Below are 24868 nucleotides of genomic sequence, written 5' to 3'. Positions count from 1 at the left end.
ATTTGTTTATCATTCACTTACAATTGTATAATCAAAACACAACTTACAATCTGATTTTTACTTTGGTCAAAGCATTTCAGTTTCAGTTGAATGTCAGTTGAGTAAATCCATGGGTTTTGGAGACCTTTACTTTTTACTCCTATATAAGGTAGTCTAGGGAACCTTTAACATATATTTAAACCAAGGCCTGCCATATCGAATCGTACCGCCCGGTACGGGCGGTACGTACCGGTCCGACAGGCTATCGGTACGCGGACCGCCCGCTAACGAGCGGTACGCCCAAAAAACCCTGTATCGGACGATACGGGGTAATATCGAGCGGTAACGGTCGAAATTTCGACTGTTACCGCCTGGTACCACTTGGTAACGGTCGATTTCGACCGTTACCGCACTGTAGCAGTGCTACAGTGCTCCAACGGTCAATTTGACCGTTGGAGCCCTTTCTCCTCCAATTTCAAATGGCAATATAATTATCTAAAGATTAGTAGTGTTAAAATCTAAAGATTAGTAGTGTTAAAATCTAAATCTAAACCATTCTTCTCTCCCCTATTTCATTATACTCTCTTAAACTCTCTCTCAAACATTTTTTTTCTCTCCTAAACTCTATAAAACAATGATTTGTGAATTCAATCGAGGCTAATTTGAGAAGATTAAGAGGAAGGGGAAGGCAGTAGCATCAGTTGCATCGTTGGAAAGAATCGAGTCGGGCGACGAGACACCTTCACAATCACATTCTCTTTCTCCCTCGGTCCAGAGACATGACAGCAACACGGACAGCAGTGCCTCGACAGATGATGGCGGTGATGCCAGGCAGTCGTTGGTCTCGTCTACACAACTTGAGGGTGGTGAATGGACTGAGGAGCAATATTTTACACATGCCACTCAAGATTCAGATCATAGAACTCGACAAGGTACTGGTCAAGTTTATGCGCGGAAGGGGAAGGGGAAGGGGAAGGCAGTGGATGAATATGAACAAATGCGACAGAGCATACATGATATAGACATAGAAAGAGGCTCATCGTATTCACAATCATCGTATTATGGAGAATCATATGGGCAACAACAGTATGGTGATAGTTGGTCATCCTTCTCTAAGCAACAGCATGATATAGAACAGCACCAATATATGCATCAAGAGCTGTCTCGGACAAATATGATTCATGACGATCAATCTACGATTAGCACCACATTGATGCATCAATGGCATACAGTGTATCAATACAATATGTCATGAGATCAATTTCATGATTGGGTCCAACAAACGTATCATATTGATATGTATCGGATCGATGACCTCGATCCACCATCCGTGGAGGCCCGTCATTCGTTTTGGTGGTAAAATCAACAATCAGGTATATCTAGATATGTGATTATTTAATTCATTTGAATTTTAGAGTTTATATTGTAACAAAATAGTCTAACAATTCAACTGATTTTTCTATAGATATTTCAATCTATAACGGGCTGAAATATGAAACTCGAACAAGACTACCTCAAAGTCCGAAAAAGATATGTGATACTATTCTTACCTAATTTATATTGATTTTGCTAAACTTGTACTATTACTATATTTATTCGTAACTTGAAAACCCTATCCTAACTTTTTTTTTAATTTTTAGGTATTTTCGAAGGGTTAAATCGGTGAAATCAGGTGTACCACTTGGTACACCATACCGTATCATACCGAGCCCGAGTTGAAATGCCGGTACGGTATGGTACGGCGAACCTTGATTTAAACCACGTAAGAGTATAGGACTTATTACATTGCTATTTCTGCTGTCTGAATTATTCATCCACTCAATTATAAGAAAGTCCTGTGAATTACTTCTGTATTCGCTAAGGAATTTTTCTTTGAACTAGGTCAACTGCTTTAGCTGATGATGGCTTATGATCAGTTAAAGCATTGTGTTGTACATGCTTGTGTGTGTTGAAAATAGACCACTTTCAGTTTCTACTAATAAGTAGACATGAAGTCATAATTAACATTGCAGTGATGGATTCGTTCTTTACCAAGTATCATCTACTTATCTGCTTACCAACTTTGAAATTGTGCATGAGTTATATGTAGTTGTATTTACTCATTCCTTTTCGGTTTTACACTTCAAGATCCTGACTCGGAAGTGAACAATTTTGCTAAAAGGACAGTGAAGGATCTCAAACTACCTCCAACATTTGTTACCCAGATTGCTCAATCCATTCAAGTAAGTAACTTTATTGTAAATTATTTACTTGGTTTTGACCTTGTCTTCAATTGCATAAGAAATAGGTGGTGAATTTCTTTTCTCAGGAAATAGGTTGCAACATAAACTGCACTCACAGGATAGAAAAGATCATTTACCCCTCAGAATGTATTTCTTAGTTTATCTCTCTGTTTTCTCTACTGTTTGACTAGTATCCTGACTATTTTTCTTCAACTTCTTCACTTAATCACCCCAGAGCTTATCAAGCTTGGCACACGAGATAGAAAATATCATTTATCCCTTAGAAATAAGAAATTTTTCTTGGTTTCTTTTTCTCTCTATTGTTCTTATTGTTTGACTAGTATCTTGATTATTTTTATTGAACTTCTTCACTTTAATCACTCCAGAGCTTATCATTTAGTTTCCTTCAATTTATTTGCAACACTTCATATTGATATAGGACAATTTAAAAGGTGATAAGCTTAGGGGTCTTGTTGCAAAAGAGCTGGTAATAAGAGGAAAAGAAAAAAAGTGACAAAGCAAGAGGGGAACAACAAAGCACATTAGGAGAGAAACATTGTTTCACCCTCTTGATTTGTTTGACTTGATTGTGAAGTTGATCACAAGTTTACATTTTAGGGTAACTCTAACAATGTTACACTTTCTGCTATTTAGGATTTTAGAAATTTTAGGAATGGTGGAAGTTAGACGGTAGTCTATTTAGAAGAGAGGAGACCAAGATAAAAATAGAATACTTTTGGACTTGCTCCAAGCCCTTCCAATTGACATCGATGTGAAGACTATACGTTTGCGCTACTCTCACGTGTGAAAAGAAACTCTTACATTCATTCAACAACTTAAGATCCCATTACAATCTCTTTGCACTTTTTTATAGGTTTCAAGTACAAGAAAAATAATAATAAAATTCGATCACACAAAGCTAATCAAGCATTTATCTTTTCCTTCTTTCGAAAAGATAAATTTTTAGATTCATCTTGATAAGTAACTTTTTCTTTTAATTAAAATATATAATTGATAATAGTGATTTAAAAGACGCTAAGAGCTAAAAGACACCAAGGTCCCAAAATGCTAGAGACACTTGGCGCTAACCTAAGCGAAGCGAGATGCTTTGAAATATTAAAATTTAAAAAAAATAATATAATTGATAAATATGATTATATAAATAAAAATATGATATTAAATCAAAAAGATCTAAAGTACCAAGTCACATTATCCATATTCTAATAACAAAAATGTCAAGAGGCTCAAAACAATAAAGTTTTATATCAAATTCAATTATCATCATAATCAACATCGTCATATTCAAACATATTATCTTTCTCTTCCTCTCATCCATCTTCATCAAAATAGGTTTCCTCCTCTTCGACAATGGCAAGGGATGAATTTGAGGCTTTTGCACTTATTTTTACCTTTGTCATTTGTCTTGTATATGTTTGTGATTCTCCAACACCTAAGGCTCTTGTCACATCTCTCTATGTGAAGCTGTCATCTTCAAATACAAGCTCATCTTCGGGCATCTTGTAAGTTCGCACCCATTTCCCCCACCAACCACTCATTTGAATCATTAATGTCTTGTAGTGAGATTGAATCAATATTTTTTCGCAAATAATGATGAGTCTTCGATGCTTGATTATATTTTATACAAACTAGATCATGTAATCGTTGATGTTCTAACCAATTTCTTCTCTTTATGTGAATTTGTTATGCCATATAATTTAAAAATATATTAATACATCTACCTAAAAAAGAATAGGTATATTGAAACAAAAAAATTCTGTGATCCTTACATGCTCAAAGATACTTTAGTTTCGCTCGCAACCCGTAGCACTTTTAGTCAAACTAAGAATTTTGATAGGCAATTGCTATAAGTTCAAGATAAAATTTCCAAATAGACTCCACTATTTAGCTGTAAAATTTACTTTATTATTAACAATAACATACTATACATGAAATTAATTATATAAATTTTTAAATATTTAAGGATGTAGTTGTCATAGATCAAATTGCCATTGAAATTCTAAAACGACCATTAGCTTTCTTATATAAAGATAAGTCACATATGATCTTATTTTGCATCTCAAGGCTTGGAACTAATCTTGCAATGCACTTATATAACCAATTTATAACTTCTGTATTAAACTCAATGGAGGTATTCTTATAAAAGAATTCTGGGTTCAAATAATATCCTATTACATGTAATGGACGATGAAGTTGACAATTTCATCTTTCGTTAATGATTGCAAATATCATCTCCTTTGCTCTATTCATAGTTTTATAAATATATCTCATTGCAGTCTTCGTTTCATTGTTTGTCAATAGAAGGACTTGAACAAGAGGGCCTATTACCTTTAATGTATAAACTACAAGATTCCAAAATGACGACATTAAGATGATATCACTGGCCCTCTTGTGTTTCGCTTCTTTTGCTCATTTGCTTATCACATATTTCTCTAAGGTAAACATGTTTCTCAAGTTATATTTTTTATGATCCATGCTTTATAATATCAAGAAAGAAGGAAGTTGCAAATTGAGTGATACCATATCTCACTAATTCCTTATTGTCTATAAATTCTCTCATCATATTTAAAGTTCTAATATGATTATAGAGAAATCCAACAATAAAAATTGCTCTTTTGAAAGTCTTCTTGATACCAGTAATCTTTTCAATATCTTCCAATATTAAATCAATACAATATGCAGCACATGGAGTCCAATATAAGTGTTGTCTTTTTTTGCTTCAAAGTAATTTATTTAAGACAAAGGAAAACGAAATTGATAAGACTTAGGTGACACGGGAATGCCTAATTTACTACAATCAGCTCGTGTAAATTTTGCTGATCCTATGGTATTATCTATAACCCACAATGCTTGTCCCATAGTCTTTAAACCAGACCTCTCAAATGTGATAGCTCATAAGCCAAATGAGTTGCAAGCCCATTTTCTAAACCTACAAATGGCCTAACATGATTGAATAACCCAAATTGATTACTAAAGAGTTAAGGGGCATGCCTTTATAAGTTGAAAAAGCTCAGAGTCTTAACTTTCTAATTGGTGGGTAGATTCGAAGGTAGAGTTAATATAACTTTTTTTCATGACTAAGGAATGCATTAAAGGACTTAGTTATCAACTGCAAAGCAATAAATTTAGTAGTTCCCTATGCATGGAGAGTTGTTTCATACACTAGTATTTATTTTGGTGTTTTCGAGCTAGAAACAGTTCAGAATCTGATTGTATTTGTAGAAACTTTTTGAGTTCTCTCTTATTACTCTGCATCTCTTTGGTTTACCATAGAGTGGTGGGTTTTGTCTCTATATCTCTTGGATATTTTCTTGAGTGGTGAGTCTTTTTTTTAAGTTCTGTATCCTTGTTGAATTATCCTTAGGGTGGTGAGTTTTTATATCCCTTAAGATTTTAAACTTGGTGAATCAATTTCTCTCCTCTCCAAAAGTGTTTTTAGCAAATACATCTATTAGTCTTTCAAATTCCATTCTTCCTTATCACGGTATTAGTTTGGTATCAGAGCTAAAGACTAGAGATCATGGCAAGACGGAATGAAAAATATGTAATTGGTGAAGGTAGTGGCCATAAAGATGACGTTAAATCCTTAAGGTTGCAGTTACAGAGATTACTATGTAGTATACAAGAAAAGAATGAAATTATTAAAGAACTTTGGAGAAGAAGCAACCAACATGAAAATGATGCCCAAGAGTTTGGCTCTGATGATGATACACCTCCTCACCCAAGGGAGTTGGGAAGATATCGAGCAAGGTATAGAGACCAAGACGAGTAGTAGAACAAATACAACCTAAATTTGGATATTTCGAAGTTTGAAGGTAAAATCAATATTGACGACTTTATTGATTGGCTTAATACGGTGGAAAGAATGTTTGAGTTTCATGAACCACTAGAATAAAAGAATGTAAAGCTTGTGGCACTCAAACTCAGAAGGAATGCATCTTTTTGATGGGAAAATCTAAAAAAGTAAAGGGAATATGAGGGGAAGAGTAAGATCGTGACATGGGAAAAAATGAAAAGGGAGTTGAAGAGGAAATACTTGCCTGACAACTATAAGCAAGAGATCTTTCTCAAAATTTATGATTTCAAGCAAAAAGATTTTAGAGTAGAGGAGTACACAGCAGAGTTCGATAATCTCATGTTAAAAGGAGAGCTTGTGGAACTAGAGGAGCAAACCATTGTAAGATACTTAGGAGGTCTGAAGTATGAGATTGTTAAAGTGATTCAACTCTAGCCATATTGGTTTTTAAATGATGTGAGCAAGTTATCTTTAAAAGTTGAGAAGCAATAGAAGTTTGAAAAGAGTTCTTGGTATGGGTCAAAAGAATGTTATATGAGAGGAGGAAATTCCAAGCCTATTCTCCAAACAAGATGGTGTCAAAGGTGCAAGACAAGGGTGAAGGATCTGCTGGCAGCAAACAAACACCTACTTCTTCTACACCAAGTAGCTAAAAATATTTCAAATGTCATGGTTTTAGGCAAGGTCTGCAGTACCGGACTGTACCGCCTGGTACGGGCGGTACGTACCGGTCCGACACTGTAGCAGTACTGTAGCACTGTAGCAGTGCTACAGTGCTCGGCACGCCTGAATATACCGCTCGGTACACCTGGGTGTACCGCTCGGTATACCGTATCGTACCGGTACCGAGCCCCGGTCAAAACTCCGGTATGGTACGGTATTGCGGACCTTGGTTTTAGGTATATTACTTCAGATTGTCCAAATTGAAGGATTATTACTTTGGTTGAAAATCATAGTGGTGAAGAAGAAGCCAACGATGAACCAGAATTTGATGATGATGAGGAAGAGGTTACTTAAATGTCTTATGTGGCTGAGGATAAAAGTTGGGTGAGAAAGAACGTGTTTTACACCAAATGCACTTCTCATGGCAAGGTGTGCTTGGTGATCATTGATAGTGGCAGCTTTGAGAATGTGGTGTCTTTAGAGATAGTGCGGAAGCTAAAGTTAGACAATCTCTCATCCACATCCTTACCAATTATGTTGGCTGCAAAAGGGGAATAACATTAAGGTAACTAAAAGATGTTTAGTTTAGTTTAGTTTTCTATTAGCAAGCATTATAAAGATGAAGTATGGTGTGATGTTGCTTCTATGGATGCTTGTCATTTATTGTTGGGTAGATCTTAGTATTAAGATAAGAGGGTGTTGTATGATGGCTATAAACATACTTATCCTTTTAAGGTGAATGAAATAAAGATTGTTTTAGCTCCATTACAACCTTTTGAAACCAGTCCACCAAAGAAGGAAGTTAGTGCTCTGACCTATGGTGAATGCAAGGGTGTACTAGAAAGGGGTGGTGATGTTTTGGCTCTAGTAGTAGTAGAGGATAATGAACAACATAAGGAGTCACCAGCAATCATGAAACCAATCCTGGAGGAGTTTCAAGATATTATACCGGAGGAGATTCCACATGGTTATCCACCTTTGAGAGATATCCAACATCACATGCATCTTATTCTAAGGGTTGTGCTACCTAATAAAGTAGCCTATAGAATGAGCCCCAAAGAGCATGAAGAACTTCAAAGGCAAGTGAATGAGTTAGTGGAAAAGGGGCTGATTCAGGAGAGCATGAGTCATTGTGCGATTCCAGCCTTGTGCCTAAGAAGGATGGTTCTTGGAGAATGTGTGTGGACAATCGCATAAAATCATAATTGATTATCGTTTTTCCATTTTAAGGTTAGATGATTTACTTGATTAATTGTGTGGTATTTCTATTTTCTCTAAAATTGATTTGAGTGACTATCATGAAATTAGAATGAGGCTTAGAGATGAGTGGAAAACAATATTTAAAACTAGGGATGACTTATATGAAAGGTTGGTTATGCCATTTGGGCTATCTAATGCTCCTAGCACTTTCATTAGATTTATGAATCACATACTTAAGTCATGCATTGGTTCTTTTGTTGTGGTTTACTTTGATGACATATTGGTGTACAATAGGAGTGAGGAGGAGCATATAAATCATCTTAAAGAGATCTTTTTTATTTTGAGGTAGCAAAATCTATATGCTAATTAGTGATTTCAATAGGCGCTCGGGCGAAGCGAGGCGATGCCCGAGCACCTTGCTTTATTTCCAAGCGGCGCACTTCAAAGAGTGCCGCCTGGGCGCTCGCTCGAGCCCAGATGCCGGGCGCTTACTCGAGCCCAGGCGCTGGGTGCTTCAGGCAAGCGCCTAAGTTAAACAAGGCGACCAAACCAACGTTTTAGGCCTAGTTCGGTCTCCAGTGCTTTAGTTGGTTCAATCGAATCAACTAAAGCACCGATATCAGCCTTCCTCTTGCGACTTCCCCAACCTTAACCCTGCTCGCCGCTCCCGCTCTCGCTCCCGCTGTCGTTGCTCGTTGCTATCGTTGCCGCTGCCACTATCGCTGCTCGCCGCTCGCCACTCCCGCTGTCGTTGCTACTGTCACTGTTGTCGCTCACCGTTCTTGCTGTCGCTATCACTGCTCGCTACTACCGCTGCCACTGTCTCTGCTCGCCGCTCCCGCTGTCGCTGCTCGTTGCTGCCGATGCCACTATCGTCGTTCGTCGCTCCCATTGCCGCTACCACTATCGCCGCTCGCCTCTCCCGCTGTCGCTGCCACTATTGCCGCTCACCTCTCCCGTTGCCATTGCTCGTTGCTATCGCTACCGCTACTGCTATCGCTTTTCTCAATCATAAACCTCGGTCTTCCCCTACTCACACTCTTCTCTTTCGATAGTATACTATTAACAGTATACTGCTAACTGTATGCTAGTAACAAAATTTTTATTTATTAGATTAATAATATATTATTTTGATTTTAATACTGTTAATTTTTATTTATTTGAATTGTTAGGTTTCAGGATAAATAGCAAATGTACAGAGCAACTCAATAGATTCTCCAATGGCATAAAAAAATGATCCTGCATGGAAGTATAATTATTTAAAGGATTTGAAAGATCCTAATGCAGTGACTTGCATGTTCCGCGATAAGACTACTAGAGGTGGTATTTTTCATGCAAAATAACATCTAGTAGAATATTTTAAGAATACAGCAGTTTACAAAAAGTGTCAACCTGAGGTAAAAGAAGAGTTGTTGAGTTATATGAATGATTGCAAAAGAATGAATCTTATGAGAATTTACCAGAAGATAATGTTGAACATCTCAGGGATGAAGAAGAAGATTATTCTATGAGTATTAACCCAAGTGGGAAAAAATTATATGACAAAAAAAGAAAAGAAGTTATGAGTACTAAGAAGGGTAAAAAAAGACTGATGGATCTATATATATTTCAAGGACCACAGAAGCAACAAGGGCAAGCAGGAGGCTTAAAATTTATACAAACAAATATAAGTGATGCTTGTGATAAAGAAATAAGAGGAAGAACAATTCAACACATTGCTCGCTTCTTCTATCAGGCTGGTCTTCCCCTTAGTACAACTTGTTTAGATAGTTTTAAGGAAATGATTGAAGCTATTGAAAGATATGGTGCGGGATTAAAACCTCCAAGTTGTTATGAGATGCGAGTTCCATTGTTGCAAAAAGAGTTGAATTATACAAATGACTTACTAAAGGATCATAAGGAATCATAGGCAACACATGGTTGCTCTATTATGTCAGATGCTTAGACTAATAGGAGACGCAAGAGTATAATTAATTTTATGATTAACTGTTCTTTAGGGAATATGTTTGCGAAGTCAATAGATGTTTAATCTTTTGTAAAATCTAGAGATAAGATATATATGATTTACTTGACAAGTTCGTGGAAGAAATTGGAGAACAAAATGTCGTTCAAATCATAACCGACAATGGAAGCAACTATGTATTAGCTGGTAATATTCATCTTTTGAATTTTTTAAAAAATTTAATTATTTTATCTTTAATTAAATGTGTTAAACTCTTAAGTCTTATCATTTTTGTTATCCTTTGTCTCAGGTAAATTACTTAAAACAAAAAGACAACACTTATATTAGACTCAATGTGCAACACATTATATTGATTTAATGTTGGAGGATATTGGAAAGATCTCAAACATCAAAATAACCTTAGAAAGAGCAATTTTTGTTATTGGATTTTTTTATAATCATATTTAGGCTTTGAATATGATAAGAGAATTCACAGACAATAAAGAATTAATGAGATATGGTGTCACCCGATTTGCTACTCCATTCTTGACTTTATAGAGCGTGTATCATCAAAAACATAATTTGAGAAATATGTTTACTTCTAAGAAATGTGTGATAAGCAAATGAGCAAAATAAGCAAAAGGCAAGAGGGCTACTGATATCATCTTAATGTCATCCTTTTGGAATCATGTAGTTTATATATTAAAGGTAATGAACCCTTTTGTTCGAGTATTTCAGTTGTTGGATAATAAAAATAAGCCTGCAATGAGATATATTTATGAGCCTTTCGATAGAGTAAAGGAGACAATTAAAATGTCTTTTAATAAAAATGAAGAAAAATATGAGAAAATTTTTACAATTATTGACGAAAGATGGAATTATCAACTTCATTGTCCTTTACATGTAGCAGGATATTATTTGAATCCTGAATTCTTTTACAAGATTAAATCTGTTGGGTTTGATGCAGAAATTTGGATATGTTAGATTAGTGTGTTGCAAGATTAGTTCCAAGCCTTGAGGTGCAAGATAAGATTATTTATGAATTATCTTTATATAAAAATATCGAAGGTCTTTTTGGAATTCCAATAACAGTTCGATCCAGGACAACTACGTCTCCAAGTATTAATAATTTGATATAATTAATTTCATCTATAGTATGTTACTATGTTATTGCTAATAATAACATAAATTTTACAGTTGAATGGTGGAGTCTATTTGAAAATTCCACCCTGAACTTACAGCAATTTGCTATCAAAGTACTTAGTTTGACATGTAGTGCTTCGGGTTGTGTGTGAAATTGGAGTGTCTTTGAGCATGTAAGGATCACTAAATATTTTTGTTTCAATTAATTTATTTATTTAGATATATATATTAATATATTTTTAAATTATATGACATGACAGATTCACTCGAAGAGAAGAAATCGGTTGGGACATCAACGATTACACGATCTTGTTTACATAAAGTATAATCAAGCTTTGAAGGCTCGTCATGATTTGCAAAATAGAATTGATCTAATTTCATTACAAGATATTGATGATTTAAATGAGTGGTTGGTAGGAGAAATAGGTGCCAACTTGCAAGATACCGAAGACAAGCTTGTGTTTGAAGATGATAGATTGACATGGGGAGATGTGGCAAGAGCTTCAAGTGTTGAAAAATTACAAACATATACAAGATAGATGATAAAGAGAAAAATGAGTGCAAAAGCATCAAGCTCGACTTCTGTTATTGTTGAAGACAAAGAGAATGAAACGTATTTTGATGAAGAAGAAGAGGACGAATTTAATGAAGATGTTTTGTTTGAAAATGACGATAATATTGATTATGATGAATGATTTTGATGTAAAACTTTATTTTTTTTGAATTTTGAGACTTTTTGTTAATGTGATATTGTGATTTTGTACTTTAGATTATCTTAATTTAATAGCATATTTTTATTTAAATAATTATATTTATTAATTATATTATATATTTTTATATTTTAGCACCTCGCTTCACTCCGGCGAGCGCCTAGTGCCTCGGGCGTTTTGGGACCTTGGCGCCTTTTAGCGCCTAGTGCTTTTTAAATCACTAATGCTAATATGAAGTGTGATTTTTCCTAGTATTATGTTTTTATGGTATGTTATTTCAAAAGATGGAATCATGATGGATCAAAGTAAGGTAGAGGTTATTCTTAATTAGCCAACACCAGCTTCATTGTATGATGTGAGGAGTTTCCATGGCTTAACTTTCTTTTACATAAGATTCATTAAGGGTTTCAGCTCTATTGTTGTTCCAATCACCGAATGCTTAAAATGTGATAAATTCAAGTGGACTAGTGAGGCCGATGATATTTTTGAGCTATTAAAAAGAAAGGTGACCGAAGCTCCTATCTTAGTTCTACCTAATTTTGATAAAATGTTTGAGGTTGAATGTGATGCCTTTGATGTGAGTATTAGTGTTGTTTTGAGTCAAGAAAGAAAGCCCATTGCCTTTTTTAGTGAGAAGCTGAATGATACAAGAAGGAGATATACTACCTATGATAAGGAGTTTTATACTATTTATAAAGCCTTATCTCATTAGAGTTAATATCTTTTTGCCAAGCCATTTGTCCTATATTCTGATCATAAGGCATTGAGGTTCATTAATCTTTAGCACAAGCTAAACAAGAGACATGCAGTTTGGGTAGAGTTCTTGCAATCTTATAACTTTACTATCAAGCATAAATCTGGTGTTCAAAATGTAGTTGCTGATGTATTAAGTAGACAATATTTTTTATTATTAGCCATGGAAGTCAAAGTGGTTGGATTTGAAACATTCAAAGATCTCTACGAGAATGATATGGATTTAAACTAAATTTGGCAGAATTGTAAATCGGGTTCTTTTCAACAATTTTCAATCTTTGATGATTTTTTTTTTCGAGCTAATGCTTTTTGTATTCCATCTTGTTCTTTGAGACAAGTAATTCTAACTGAAGTTCATGGTGGTGTTTTAGGAGGATATTTTAGTAGGGATAAGACTGTAACTCTTGTTCAATTAAATTTCTATTGGCCTAAGATGTTCAGAGATGTGAAGAGACTTGTGAAGCAATGCCGAGTATGTAATTTGGCAAAAACAAAAAGTCCAAATTCTGGTTTGTACACTTGATTGTCAGTGCCTAGTACTTCATGGGAGGATATGAGTCTTGACTTCGTTTTAGGATTGCCAAGAACTCAAAGGAACAAAGATTCTATCATGGTTGTTGTTGACAGATTCTCAAAGATTTCTCACTTTGTTCTCTTCTCAAATCAAATGATGTATCTTATATTGTTGATTTGTACTTCAAGGAGATTGTGAGATTGCATGGCATTCCAAGAACTATGGTGTATGATCGAGATTCAAAATTTATTAGCCATTTTTGGAGAACTCTATGGAGGAAGCTGGGTACATCTTTGAATTTTAGTAGCTTTCATCATCCACAAATCGATGGGCAAACATAGGTAACAAACAAAAGTTTGAGAAACTTAGAAGCTACGTTGGCAAGAACCTCGATCAATGAGATTCATTCTTTTATAAATTGAGTTTGCCTATAATCGTCAATGCATCATAGCATATTGATAAGATTCCTTTTGAGGTTGTTTATGGTGCTAATCCTATTGGTCCTTTGGACTTAGTTCCTCATTCAACAATTAAACAATTTAGTGAAGATGCTGATGAGAGAGCTAAACAGATAAAGAAGCTGTATGAGAGTATTAAGCAACTATTGAGAAGCAAAATGAGAGGTACATGTGAGCCGCCAACAAACACATAAAGCATGTGAAGTTTAATGAGTGTGATTTGGTCTGGATTCATCTGAGGAAGGAGAGATTTCCACCAGGCAAATTTGGGAAATTAAAACCAAAGGCTGATGTCCATTCAAAGTGCTTAAGAGACATGACAAGAATGCTTATGAGATCGAGCTACTTGGAGATTATGAAGTGTCCCCAACATTCAATGTTGTTGATTTAAGTCCTTATCATGTTGATGGAACAAATGAAGACTTCAGGACAAGTCTTTTTCAATTAGGGGAGATTAACACGGGAGCACCTAATTTGCTACAATCAGCTCGTGTAAATCTTGCTGATCCTATGGTATTCTCTACAACCTACAATGCTTGTCCCATAACCTTTAATTCAGACCTCATAAGTGTGATAGCCCATAAGCCAAATAAGTTGCAAGCCTATTTTCCAAAACTGCTGATGGCCCAACTTGATTGAATAGCCCAAATTGATTACTAAAGAGTTAAGGGGCATGCCTTTATAAGTTGAAAAAGCTCAGACTCTTAACTTTCCAACTGGTGGGTAGATTCAAAGGGAGAGTTGATTCAACTTTTCTTCATGACTAAGGAATGTATTAAAAAGGCTTAGTTATCAACTGTAAAGTAATAAATTTCGTAGTTCCTTATGCATGGAGAGTTGTTTTATGCACTAGTATTTATTTTGGTTTTTTAGAGTTATAAACAGTTCAGAATCTGATTGTATTTGTAAAAACTCTTTGAGTTCTCTCTTTTAACTCTGTATCACTTTGGTTTACCATAGAGTGGTGGGTTTCATCTCTATATCTCTTGGATATTTCCTTGAGTGGTGAGTCTTTTTTTAAGTTTTGTATCCTTGTTTAAGTATCTTTAGGGTGGTGAGTTTCTGTATCCCTTTATGATTTTAAATTTAGTGAATCCATTTCTCTCGTCTCCAAAAGTATTTCCAACAAATACATCTATCAGCCTTTTAAATTTCATTCCTCATTATCTCGGTATCATTAGGAGTCATATAGTCTTCTATTCAAATTGGAGACATAAAGTAATTAAAAGATTAAAAAATTCAAAAGATAAATCTTACCGGCTAACATATATTTGCTTTTATTGTCGATTATAACTTTGATGACATTTTATTCATCAAATTCTTTCATAAACTTATCAAGCAACTCATATATCTTTTCTCTAAATTTTATAAAAGATGATGCATTTATTGACTTCATAAATATGATTCCTAAAGAAAATTAATTATACTCTTATGTCTCCTATCGATCCAAGTATTTGACAAAATAGAGTAATCATGCTCTACCGATAATTCTTTATAATCCTTTAATAAGTCATTTATATAATCCAACTCTTTTTTTTATAATGAAACTTGCAATCATAATGACTTATACTCCTATGTCTCCTATCGATCTAAGTATTTGACAAAATAGAGTAACCATGCTCTGCCCATGATTCTTTGTGATCCTTTAATAAGTCATTTGTATAATCCAACTCTTTTTTTTATAATGAAACTTGCAATCATAATGACTTAGAGGTTTTAATCTCTTACCATATCTTTTAATAGCTTCAATCATCTTTTTAAAACTATCTAAACAGCAAGCACTAAGGGTAAGGCTAGCCTGATAGAAGAAGCGAGCAATGTGCTAAATCGTTCTTCCCCTTATTTCCTTATCATAAGCATCACTTATATTTATTTTTTAATTTTGCTCCTGCTTGCCCTTGTTGCTTCTGTGATCCTTGATACATATATTAGTCCATCGGTCTCGTTTTATCATTTTTGACAACCATGGTTTCTTTTTCTTTTCTGTTATATACTCTTTTCCCACTTGAGTAGACACTTTTTGAATAATCTTCTCTATCATCATCTTTAATTTGTTCATTATCCTTGAGTAAAATCCCGTAAGATTCATTCCTTTGCATCTTTTTTTCATATATTTATGATAGCAACTTTTTTTTACATTAGGTGGACACTTCTTGCATGTTGATGCATTCTTGAAGTTCTTTACTTGATGCTATTTTACATGGAAAAATACCACCTCTAGTAATCTTATTACAAAAAATGCAAGTAATTGCTTTGTGATCTTTTGGATCCTTTAGATAATTATATTTCCAAGCAGGATCGTTTCTTGAATTTTTTGATGAGTCTTCTGAAATTTTTTGTATAGTTGCCATTAATCCTGAAACCCTAATAACAGTTCTAAACAAATAGAGATTAGTAGTGTTAAAATCTAAATAGGGACTATTATATGATAACAATAGTTAACAATCTACTGTTAATGGTAGGTTATCTATAGTTAACAATAGTTAGAGGGGGAGAAAAGAATCGCGGATAGTGGAAAGTGAGGAAGGAGAGGGCAAGGGTGACGGAGGAACTTTCAGACGATGATGGTGGTGGCGGAGGAAGTTGCGGACAACAACAGTAGCAGTGGAGGAAGCTGTGGACGATAGTAGCGACGACGGCGAAAGCTGCGGACGGTGATGTTGTGGGCGGAGGAAGCTTCAAAGGTGTTCGTCTGTGGCGGAGGAAGCTATGGTCCTCTCCCTCAATGATGGAAGCAACTGCACATGGAAGCAACGGTGGCGGACGGAATTGCGCACAAAAGCTAGGCCGTCGGACTCATTCATCGACGATAGAGGAAACATCAGTCTTGTGCATCGACGGTGGAAGCAATGGCAAAGGAAGCGTCGACGGTGGAGGCAATAGTTGCTTTTGTAGGTTAGTGATTTAAAAAGGCGCTTGGGCGCTCGCCTAGGTGCTCGGGCGAGGCGAGGCGAGGCCCGAGCGCCTCGCTAATCTCCCAGGCGGCGCGCTTCAAATAGGCGCCGCCTGGGCGCTCGCCCGAGCCCAAGTGCTGGGCACTTCGGGCGAGCGCCTGGGTTAACCAAGGCGACCGAACCAGGATTTTAGGTCTGGTTTTGTAACATCTCATTAGTCCCACATCGGAAGTGGGCAATGTGTATGATTGGCTTATATGGGCCTGATGAGTGTACTACGTTAACTCCCGCTTAAGTATTTTGTTCCGTGGTTGAAGGACCAAAATGGAGTTATTGGCCAGTTGGCTCATCAGACTCGGGTCGTGACATTTGGTATCAGAGCCGACCTAGCATTTGGGTAGGGTGAGAGGGCTCGAGTAAGAAAGGGCTACTCGTGGATGGAGTCGAGAACTCATCATGGCGTGGAGCCACCACTGAGTTAAACCTCACATGCACTATGCTAGGGTTCGATCTGGGTTATGTCGAGCCTTGATGAGGATGTCAAGCTAATTGAGTTGGGATATTGTAACATCCCATTAGTCCCACATCGGAAGTGGGCAATGTGTATGATTGGCTTATATGGGCCTGATGAGTGTACTACGTTAACTCCCGCTTAAGCATTTTGTTCCGTGGTTGAAGGACCAAAATGGAGTTATTGGCCAGTTGGCTCATCAGACTTGGGTCGTGACAGGTTCGGTCCTGGTTCGGTCTCTGATGGTTAGTTGGTTCAATCGAACCAACTAAAATCGATATAAGTGTGAACCCAACCCTAACCCTCGCCGCTGCCGCTCCCGATCCCGATCTCGCTGCTCGTCGCTGTTGTTGCTCACAAACGCTGCCTCTGTCGCTGCTCGCGCCTCCCGTTGCTCGTCGCTCCTGCTCCTGCTGTCGCTGTTCGTCGCTGTCGCTGCTCACAAACGCTGCCTCTGTCGCCGCTCGCGCCTCCTGCTGCTTGCCGCTCCTGCTCCCGCTCCCGCTGCTCGTCGCTGTCGCTGCTCACAAACGCTGCCTCTGTTGCCGCTCGCGCCTCCCGCTGCTTGCCGCTCCTGCTCCCGCTCCCGTTGCTCGCCGCTGTCGCTGTCACCGTTGCCTCCTTACACTCCGCTGCCACTGCCGCTTCCTCTTTTCTCAATCAGCAGGCTCAGCACCCCTTTAGACTTCCTTCTTCTCCTTCTGTTAACAGTATACAGTATATTGTTAACAGTATACTGTATATTGTTAATATTGTTAGGTTTATTTGAAATTATTAATTTTCAATACTGTTAATAGATTTTCTTAATTTAATAGCATATTTTAATTTAAAATTTTAAATAATTATATTTATTAATTATATTATATATTTTTATATTTTAGCGTCTCGTTTCGCTCGGGCGAGCGTCTAGCGCCTCGGGCGTTTTTGGACCTTGGTGCCTTTTAGTGCCTAGCGCTTTTTAAATCACTATTGTAGGTATAGTAATAGTATGTAGCTTAGTTGGTTTAATTGAACCAAACTAGGTATTTGTTCAACTGAACCAGACTTAATAGTCTAGTTCGGTTGCTTCGTTTGAACCGGGCGCTCGCTTGAGGGGCTTGGCGCCTAGGTTCAGGAGAGCGCCCAGGCGGCGCTTCACTGAAATGCGTCGCTTGGTCGAGGCCTAAGGTGCTTGGGCCTTACCTCGCCTCACTGGAGCAACTACATGAGCACCTGAGCACCTATTTAAACCCTTGATTGATAGTCTTCCATCTTTGCGGCTAGGTGAAACTTTCTTGTAGAGATGAAATATTTTATTAAAACAGATTTTGATTCATTTCATCTTTTTCTTTATTTATTTTCTTTTTCTTTTCCTTGATCAATCTAGAAAACAATTGGGGAAACATAAGAGATGTTGCCATGTGGCAACTTATAAGTTTTACAAAAGACCCCTCTAAATACTAAAAATAAAAAAAAGCTAGTTTGAAATTAAAACATTTTAATTGAACCTGAAACTGATTTCATTACCGATCCAAAGGGATTTAAGTTAATCCTTCTTTTTCCATGCCTAATATCTTCCTAGGTTGCATAATCTACTTGATTTTGGGAAGAGCTTGTTTTTTTTTCTGCATAATGATCGTATTCTTATGGTAGCAAATTTTGAGAATATTAGATCTTACAACTAGCTAATTTCCTAGATCATGTCCTGATTTTATTGCCAAGGATAATGTTAATGATGCAGCATCTCATAATCCTCACCATTTATCAGATGTGCTAATATTTTTTTTGAACTTGTTGGTAACAGACACAATTAGCAGAGTTTCATTCATATGAAGGGCAAGAAATGCATATCAAGGAGAAAATTGTGCCGCTGAAGGTATGCTTACTGATAAATGTTCATAGATTTTAACTCTGAAGATAGGCTATTTGGGTATCTCAACCGCAATGATTTCACAGATTGACCTTCGTGTTAATAACACTGTAATAAGAGATCAATTCTTGTGGGTAAGTTTGACTTATGAAATTTTTGTGCTTTTAGAAGGTTGATATGTTGGTATTTTTTCAATATTGTTCTTGATGCATTTCTTCTGGTTTTAGGACATAAGCAATTTAGAAAGTGATCCTGAAGAATTTGCACGAACTTTTTGCAAGGACTTGGATATTGGAGATCCTGAAGTTGGAGTAAGTATACTATCTCTTTGACATCTAATTAATGTAATATGTATTTGGGATCTATCCTAATTATTCAAGACACAATGTCATACAAGCTTCTAAAAGACCAGTAAATTTGGAGCTTTTTGTGTCCTATTGCTAAAGAGTTTCCATTTTAAAGCTGTGAATTGATGCCATGGACTAGGTAAATTAGAAATGTTTGCATAATTTAAATTAGATTCTTGAATTTGTAAATGTTGGAACACATGTATATATATAAGTGCAGTTCATCAAGGAACAGACTGTATGCTTCTATATGTTTATATATTTCTGTTTCTTAAAATGCAGTTCACATTTCTGCTGTGTAATTTAAGGATTTTTGACTGGTACAACCTAGTAAATGTTGACTAGTTTGTGGATCAATGTTTACAGCCAGCAATTGCAGTTTCCATAAGAGAGCAGCTTTATGAGGTTAGATATATGTCTTTGCTGTCTTTTTTTATACCAATTAATGTATAATGACTGTTATTTTTATGAGTTGTGTTGTTTTATGCTATCTGGATTTCTTATTTGCCAAGATAATCTACCTATTAGTTCTATGTTACCTGTTGCTAGTGTAGCTTTGCTGTGCATTTTTACTTAATTTGTATATGTCGACATTTCCCTTATTTCTAGACATTAAATTTTTGTAGATGCAAATTTCTCTTTGAAATATTACTCATAAAAGCTAGCCTAGATCAGCGGATTTAGGAGATTCATGCTGATCTAGCCTAGATCTATGTGGAACTAGCCAAAGTGACTTTTCTTGTAGTCATTTCTTGGGCTATTTCTTTGGCATCTACAACCATTGAAAGGTCTAGCCTAGGCTTTTTAAAAATCATGGTGGGGTTTCTTATGACATGATGTGGTCACTTTGCCACCTCGTATGCAGCAGCATGAACAACATTTTATTACTCCTTGAAATTATATATATATATATATTCTGGAGTCAAGGGAAGCTTGGAATGATGTTCTTTGTAGAGTCTGTTTTATGCATTGCTCTTGGTCTTGGAAAGTCTAGTTGACACTGGTTTGCATGGCTAAAAAAATATGCAAGTGGTTTATCTCCTTATACATAGCTGAAGGGTTCACGTGATCACGTTAGGTTGGAGCCTTGTCTTATTGGAAATTCTACTTCATTTATACTGCATTCTCACTAAGACTCGCCTTCTGTCTTGAAGGTGGACGTTGAGTTTAGCAGATCCTGTGCCATGCCTGCATTAAATTACCTTGAAGATGTCTTTTATCATGAGAAGTTTGTACATTTAAATATAACTAGCACATGGAGTTTTCTCTATGTTGCTCCAAGTGCTGTACAAACACAGGTTCTTAGCATGAGATGCATATATGATTCTTATGCCAAAATGTAATTGCTTTCTGTAATGATATATTTGTTACAAACATGCATTTTAGTCTACCACTCCAAGTTTGTATTAGTGTAAGCACGTTCACTTAGGCATCAATTTGCATATAATCAATCAAGATTTCTTTTCCTGCGATAATCTGTTACTAGAAAAATATTTTGCATATATTATTATAACATTTTTAGTGAATTATTGTTTGACAAACTGATTATACTCCTAAATATATTGTCGTTCAGATTGCAACTCAATCTATTTCTTCAGCCAGAGAAACCAGGGTTGGGAAGAAGGGTCGACGAGGAGCAGATATTGTTGCAAACAGGTTTTCTCCGATGTTCTTTTGTCATAGTTTCCTCTAGGATTCTATGGTTTGTGCGAAGTAGGTCTACCTGTTACCTGTCATGTATTACTTGAGATGTATTGTTGGGATAAAAAAAGACGTGGGAAGTATCGATTCTTTGTTTTTCTTTTTGTTGTTGTTAGCACTATGAAATGATTCTTTTATAGTTTTGTTTTTTGCAGTAAAGCAGGCAATACAGTGGACTTAGGAAAGTTATTTGGCAGTAAAGGAAGTGTCATCCGGTAAGATGATTCTTCAATGCTATCAAATTGCTCTATTTTTAGACAAAGAGAAAGTCGTTTGGACTTTCTACATGTCCGGATTTTGTCAGTATTGCATTTCTCTTTCCTTGTAAGAAATTACCAAGATTGTCTTTTGATTCTATAATGATATCTATCTTGTGAAGGAAAAGGAAAGAATGGTATCTGTATGAGCCCATTGTTGATATTTTGTCAAATGAGGAAGTTGGGGCTCTTGATGCAAGGGAAGAACTAAATGCTCGGTATGTATCTTGTTCCTATGTAGCAGTGATCCAAAGAAGCATAGTATGGGCTTACAGTATAGGAGCATCATTTGTGTATACACACAATAATTACATTTTATTTCTTCAAAAGCTACCCATCATAAGAGAAGCTTTGTTGAGAAACCCAAGGAGTTCCACGTAGTTTTAATTGTTGTTTTCTCGAAGACATGGGCCTTGATCTAAGGTTTTTCATTTGCATCGAAGGCAACATCGTTGTTTAGGATGCCACTTGAAGAAGCTCCAAGCTTTATCAAGCAGGGCACATCATGGACAGAAAATATGATCTCATGTTATTAGTTTTTTGTTTCGCTCACAGTTATTATTTTATTCTTTACATGTCTATATCTTGCACAATGCAAAGGCACATCAGCGTGTGGCACTACCACTTGCAAATTCATTTGTCTATCTGAGAAGGACCCTAGTCCTCTATGATTTTCATGAATTCTAGGTTCCTGTTCTATTCATTAATGATTGACATCCGTCTTTCGAAACTTGTTTCTCCTGTGTTTTTTCCTTCCAGAGCTTCTCTTGCCTGTTTTAATTAGAAATGTGGGAATACCGACCACAAAGGTTGATAATTAATAACCAAATATTGATTACTAGTTTTTTTGACCTTTTGCATGCAAGTTTAAAGAGAAAGCTGGATGAAAAAGAAGAGAGCTTCCAGACACGCTATTCTCATGGCTGAATTGTGTCTACCCATGGTCGACCGAAGGGGACTGCTAACTGCTTGACCGAGGGAGGCTTGTGTAGCATCCTTGTATCTGCTAGAAACATTGTTCATTAGCCATTGAATCATAAACAAGTTTCTGCTGTCTCGATCATTTTCTTTGATGTAATCAAGAGTGTGCTTGCTGTGTCAATTGCATACTTGGATGTAAATATTACATGACACTTACCTTTAAAGTATCATGTTGATGCCCGTTCATATTAATAATACTCTCGGCTGATAATTGATGCAATGCATTCTGCTTGAAATGCGTAGGAAGATGGTCTTCAGTAGCGGCGTTAATTATCATCGAATGTCTGGACTGCAAGAAGGGAACCAACCACCAGCTACATTTTGATGATCCCTATTGACCCCAGCGTAACTTTTTGCTCGACGTGTAGTTCTTTGTCGCTGCTTAAGTGACTCTGTCATGGTTCTGATTTTAGAAGCTTCACCAATAATCCTTGCAAGAGCACAAACCATCAGCAAACTGATGAAATCGATTTGCATCCCTTAGGATGATCTTTCGTTGGAAGATCTCCGAAACAAGCTTCATAACCGTGTGACAGTCCCCACAGGTCCTCAGGTTCTTCTTGATCCGAATGGGTGCATTCACAGGCAAGCTTATCAGCCCGAACGAGAGCGCAAGCCTCTCACTGTGATACCACATGCTCTCCTCCTTGTTCTCTTCTGCGTCATTAATGGCGAATTGTGTATCAGGCACGTAACCCTTCGCCTTCGCCAGCTCCTTCAGCCTCCCCAACATCTCATAAATCTGCTCCGTCTCGTCGTGCGATCGGTCATGCACCGTGAACACGTACGTCTGGTTCCACACATCGATCCAGCTGCATCCCGTCTCCTTCCTCAGCCCAGCCGACTCCATCCTTCTCCTCACCTCCTTGGCTTCTTCCAACCGTCCATGGTACGCATACATGTTCGAAAGCAACACGTAGTTACCGGCGTTGTCCGGTTCGATCTCGAACAGCCTTCGAGCAACTTCGTCGCCGAGTTCCAGGTTCCTGCAGTTCCTACAGGCTCCAAGCAGAGCGCCCCACACCGATGAATCAGGCCTGATGGGCATTGTCTCGATGAACCGTTTCGCCTCATCCAAGCGGCCGGCTCGGCCCAGCATGTCGACCATGCAAGCGTAGTGCTCGCTCCCCGGTGTCACTTTGTGAGACATGGAATCGAAGTACTTGAATCCCTGATCGACAAGCCCGTTGTGACTGCACGCCGAAAGGACGCTAACAAATGTGATGTAATCCGGTTCGACACCCTCACCAAGCATTTGCTCGAATAGTTGGATGACGTCGTCTCCATGCCCGTGTTGCTGGAATGCTGTGATCATGGCTGTCCAAGCGACCACGTTCGTGCGGTCCTCTGCCTCCTCGAAGGATCGGTATGCGTCTTCCAAGCCACCGCATTTGGCGTACATGGAGATCAGCGAGCTCCCGACGCATCTGTTGCTAGCGAACCCGGTTTTCACTATCAAGGTATGAATTGCTGCGCCCTGGCCCCATGAAGCTAGTCTGGCCAAGGCATGGAGGACGGTGGAAAACGAGGCCTCGTCCGGGGAAATCCCCTCCCTTATCATAGCTCGGAAACAGTTGCAAGCATTCTCCATCCGATCACTTTGGATCCAACCCATCATCATAACGTTCCAGGTCACGACATCTCTTTCGCTGCAGCTGTCGAACAACTTCATGGCGTCTTCCAAGCACCCGCATTTGCTGTACATGTCGATGAGCGAGTTCCTGACGTACTCCAACGTGGGCGCCATCCCAAGCTTGACAGTGTGGCCATGCACCCCTCTACCGAAGTCTATGCCGTCACCGTTGGCGCACGCACTCAGAACGCTAGAAAAGCTGACTTGGTCCGGGCTCAAGGACTGATCCGCAAGCAGCTCCCGGAAAGCCTCCGTCGCCCTGTGGTACATCTTGTTGCGCACGAACCCCACGATCAGCGCGTTCCAAGAAACGAGATTTCTCAGGGTCATTTCGTCGAACATTCTTTGAGAATCCCCCATGTCGCCGCATTTGGCGTACATATCGGCCAGTGCGCTTGCCACGTAGACGTCGGACACGACGCCGTGCTTGTGAGCGAGAGCGTGCACCTGTCGGCCAGTGGCATGGGAGCCAGCCGCGGCACAGGCCGGCAGGACGGCGGAGAAGGTGTGGGGGTTGGGGCCGGGGCCTGACCTCTTCATCTGCGCGAACAAGGATAGGGCCTCGAGGGGGTGGTGGGAGTGGGAGAGGTGGGTGATGAGGGAGGTCCAGGTGACGACGTTGCTGCAGTGCTGGGTGGTTCGGAAGGTGAGCACGGCTTGTTCGAGTTGGCCACACTTGGCATAGAGGTTGATGAGCTGGGTATGGAGGAAGGGGATGGGGAGGGAGTTGGTGGTGATGAGGTGGGAGTGGATCTGCGTGGCATGCCTCGGGTTGGATGTTTGTGTTACGGTGGAATCGGTGAGGAGGGTGGTGAGATGGGTGAAAGAGAGAGGGAAGTAGGTTGTGCAATGAAGACGATGGAATGAGTAGATGGAATACAGTGAAGGGGTTTTCGGGGTTCTCATCGAGCCTTGGACGAGTATATTGATGATGCAGGGGATGAGGGCAAAGGGTTGTGCGTACACAGTAGTGAAATTGTATCCGTTGATGATGAAATGCTAGCACGAAGTATAGCCCCGGAGTCGAACACTTGAAGTGCGGGAGAGGATGATCCCGGCCCCCAAAAAAAGAAAGAAAATGCCAACAATGATATCAAAGGGTATATTGTTGTTGCCCATCAGCATCATCATGTACCGCACGTGTCGTTCTTTCTTCTCTATCAGCAGCGCTCGTTCCGTCTCGACTGACTGACTGACTGACTGATGGCTAAGCTTTCATCTCGACTCTGAAATAGAAGAAGAGAACATCTTCTTTCAGTCTAGCTTTTACATATAGATACAGAAGTTGAGATCGAAA

General features: G+C 38.1%; 2 protein-coding genes across 4 annotated transcripts in view; one reads left to right on the top strand and one right to left on the bottom strand.

Moving 5' to 3' along the window:
- The window catches only part of LOC135650762 (chromatin structure-remodeling complex protein BSH-like), a 27319-nt gene extending 5195 nt beyond the window's left edge, over positions 1-22124 (top strand). The window contains exons 3-11 of one of the 3 annotated variants that reach the window (XM_065170333.1): positions 2107-2201; positions 18587-18658; positions 18739-18786; positions 18880-18963; positions 19366-19404; positions 20573-20655; positions 20856-20915; positions 21080-21175; positions 21831-22124. In XM_065170333.1, the coding sequence (XP_065026405.1) occupies positions 2107-2201; positions 18587-18658; positions 18739-18786; positions 18880-18963; positions 19366-19404; positions 20573-20655; positions 20856-20915; positions 21080-21175; positions 21831-21930 (677 nt within the window). In that variant the 3' untranslated portion in view covers positions 21931-22124. Of the gene's footprint in view, positions 1-2106; positions 2202-18586; positions 18659-18738; positions 18787-18879; positions 18964-19365; positions 19405-20572; positions 20656-20840; positions 20916-21079; positions 21176-21823 lie in introns of all 3 variants that reach the window. The other 2 variants (XM_065170332.1, XM_065170334.1) reach the window with 2 other exon arrangements.
- Positions 22033-24868, bottom strand: LOC103974457 (putative pentatricopeptide repeat-containing protein At5g52630). The gene has a single exon (XM_009389295.3). The coding sequence runs from the start codon at positions 24475-24477 to the stop codon at positions 22357-22359; it is 2121 nt and encodes a 706-aa protein (XP_009387570.2). The 5' UTR covers positions 24478-24868; the 3' UTR covers positions 22033-22356.

Source organism: Musa acuminata, chromosome BXJ3-10, assembly GCF_036884655.1.
Source record: "Musa acuminata AAA Group cultivar baxijiao chromosome BXJ3-10, Cavendish_Baxijiao_AAA, whole genome shotgun sequence".
Lineage (NCBI taxonomy): Eukaryota > Viridiplantae > Streptophyta > Magnoliopsida > Zingiberales > Musaceae > Musa > Musa acuminata.
Note: the sequence above shows the minus strand (reverse complement) of the source record. Positions and strands in the feature narration are given on the sequence as shown.